Source organism: Ahaetulla prasina, chromosome 7, assembly GCF_028640845.1.
Source record: "Ahaetulla prasina isolate Xishuangbanna chromosome 7, ASM2864084v1, whole genome shotgun sequence".
NCBI lineage: Eukaryota > Metazoa > Chordata > Lepidosauria > Squamata > Colubridae > Ahaetulla > Ahaetulla prasina.
Genome location: NC_080545.1, coordinates 78,583,923 through 78,586,681, shown reverse-complemented (window position 1 = coordinate 78,586,681; position 2,759 = coordinate 78,583,923). Strand labels below are relative to the sequence as shown.

Below are 2,759 nucleotides of genomic sequence, written 5' to 3'. Positions count from 1 at the left end.
GCTGCAATCCTTATGCGCTTCTTAATTCGACAGCCAGATCCAGTCCGACGGACGCGGGAGGGTTGCTTTCCCGTTTAAAAGCCATGCAAAAGGTTCGGGCTCCACCTTCCAGATTCGCCCCGGGCTCGCGTTCGTCAGCACAAAAAGGATCGGGGCGCCGGGAACCCTCCTCCAAGACAGGCCTGTCGGTTTCTCCTTGGCTGGGGGGAACCCAGCCGCCAGGCAGCCGGTGACGGGGGAGGCGGAGATCGAGCGACCGCGGAGGCTGCTCAAGCGCCGCCCTTCACCTCCGAGCGCCGCAGCTGGCCGGCCATGGTGGAGCAAGCCGACGACGCGCCGCTCCTCTTCTGGGCCGAGGGCCCGGCCGTTTCCTTACCGGAGCCCGGGGAGCCCGGCACCTGGGGGAGTTGCCGCTCCTCCACCACCACCTCGGCGTGGAGGAGCGGCGGCGGCGGCGGCAACGGGGTGCCGGTGGTAGCCGGTCCCGGGAGGCGACTCCAAGAGCAGGAACCGGCGCAGGTAGAGGAAGACCAGATCCTGGCAGTGTTCGTGGTCACTTTTGACCCCCGCACAGGTAAGATGGGCAGCTGTCCGTCAAACCGGGGATGAGAAGCTGGATCTCCCTTTGTGGGGAGGAGCGGGGGGGGGAAGGATCCCTTCACCCCCCTGTGAGATCCAGAATTGCAGCCGAGGATGGGTTATTCTCTGGCAGCATTCTGCTAAGAGTCAGGGATTTGCAATCAGCGTCCTTTTTTCTTGGGAGTTCAGATATCCAGATCTCCAAAAAAAAACCCACAAAAACCCGAGTCTTTCTGACCATGTCTAGAGTACGGCTCTAATCTTCCCTCCCCATCACTTTCCTTCAGTTTAAACCTGGGGATTAATTTGCAATAAGCTATCTTTGACTCCCCCCCCCCCAGGTTGAGAAACCGTGTGTGTCTCCAGAAGCCTGGGATACCTAGAATTGAAAATAACATTGGGTGCATATGCATTTCTAGCTTCTCTGCGTGGAGAGAAATGCTTGGGGTAGTAGATGGCTTCAATGCTGAATGGTTTTAGAACTGCTTGCACAAAGAGATCATTCTTTCTTATTTTGGATGCATTCGCTATTGAAAGTCAGGACTTTCCCAACTTATTTAGTTCCCCAGAAGATGGGAATTTAGCATTTGCTTTCAAACCAAAATTACAGGATTGTTCCATATACATCGGTGAGATTAAGTGTTTTGGAAAAGAGCATTTTTGGACATGATGTAAACACACACACACACACAATTCTAGGCCTCATGTTGTCCTATCCCCCTTATTCCTTCTCTTTTTTCCCCCCTTACACTTTACTGTTTTTAATGGAGAGAGGGAGAGGTTATTCAGGAAAGAGTAGATGCCGGGCCTGTCCAGTCTGTTTGGTTTTTAATTTTGAGATCCATCAGCAGACTCCGGCCAATGGATATGAACATAGATATGGACACAGAGTTAAATAATAGGGTATTTGTGTTCAGATGCTAGTTGTCTCAGAAACTGGTGGGAAGCTTGACCTTTCGTGTACATTTATCCATATTCTGTCACCTTCAAGTGAAGAGGGCAATGCTTTTTGAGAGTCTTTGGAGGTTTTCCACATAATGCAGAACCTAGGAAAATCATGTATATATGTTCCAAGCCTAGGAATTTGTTTCCTGAACTGCTTGTGGACTTTGGTGGTTTGCTTGTTTCCATACTCTTTTTTTAAAAAATTTTCTTATGCAGCTTCATGGGATGGATGGGAACATTTAAGTTGCAGCCAGTGATAAAATATTGGGAGTCAAATCTTCTGGAAATCACTAACATCTCATCATAGTTCCCAATCGCGCTCTATCCTTGCAATAGAATAAATATTGTACCTTAGCACACATGTACAAATTGCAGCATATTTATTGTTCTTGTTTCTCCCAGTTTTAGGAACTCTGTTCGTATTAGAAAATACTTTATTTACAGAAAGAAATCCCACCCCCTCCAATATTTTCCCCTTCAGCTGCTGTGATAGTTAGATCATTCAAACAGTGACTTCTGCCCTGTTTTTGCTGAACAAGTCAAGAACTATATAGCAAGAACAGTCCCTGGTTTGTGGTCTTGAGTTGAATAGGAACAAGCCAGGAGCCTTGGCTTGGGTGACAACTCATCTTTTGATTCCTAGTTGGTTTAAGTGCTGCACTTGGCAAGAGGAATAAGCTACATGATTCTACAATCATGATTCTTTTGGAATCTGTGTTACCTTTGTGCCCATCATCTGGACTTTACCATTCTATGGAAGTAGAGACCCTTGTGTAATGTGTACAGTGAAGGCTTCACTGGTGTAATGTTCACAGGTCACAGAAAGCAACTGATTGGGATGTTTTTTGCTCCTTATCTCCTAGCAGTCTAAAGATCAGTCAGGATGATTCCTCACTGAAGAAAAAAAAATCCTGTGTATTCAGAAACTTTATTTCAGTACTGCCTCAGTCATAATGATGCTGTTGGCAGTATACAGTGCACCTTGATGCCAATTGTCGCTATCACATTACACTGAATCATTCAGTGACAATTATACAGGCATCCAGAAGCAAGAGTGTCTGCAGGTGTGTGTGTGTGTATGACTCTCATGATCAAAGTCTTGCCCTGTGTTATATGCATATGAACATTGCACACATGTAGAAAGTACAGTCAAGAAGTGTATATATATTATGTTTCCTATATTCCTGAAATGAGCTTTCAGTTTTATAACAGGTTCTGGGTAAAGTTATCCGTGG

General features: G+C 46.7%; 1 protein-coding gene across 1 annotated transcript in view; it reads left to right on the top strand.

Annotated features, from left to right (window-relative positions):
- The first annotated feature begins 170 nt into the window (after positions 1-170).
- Positions 171-2,759, top strand: part of DENND11 (DENN domain containing 11) — a 33,469-nt gene continuing 30,880 nt past the window's right edge. The window contains exon 1 of the mRNA XM_058189859.1: positions 171-574. Coding sequence (XP_058045842.1) covers positions 313-574 — 262 coding nt within the window. The 5' untranslated portion in view covers positions 171-312. The remainder of the gene's footprint in view (positions 575-2,759) is intronic.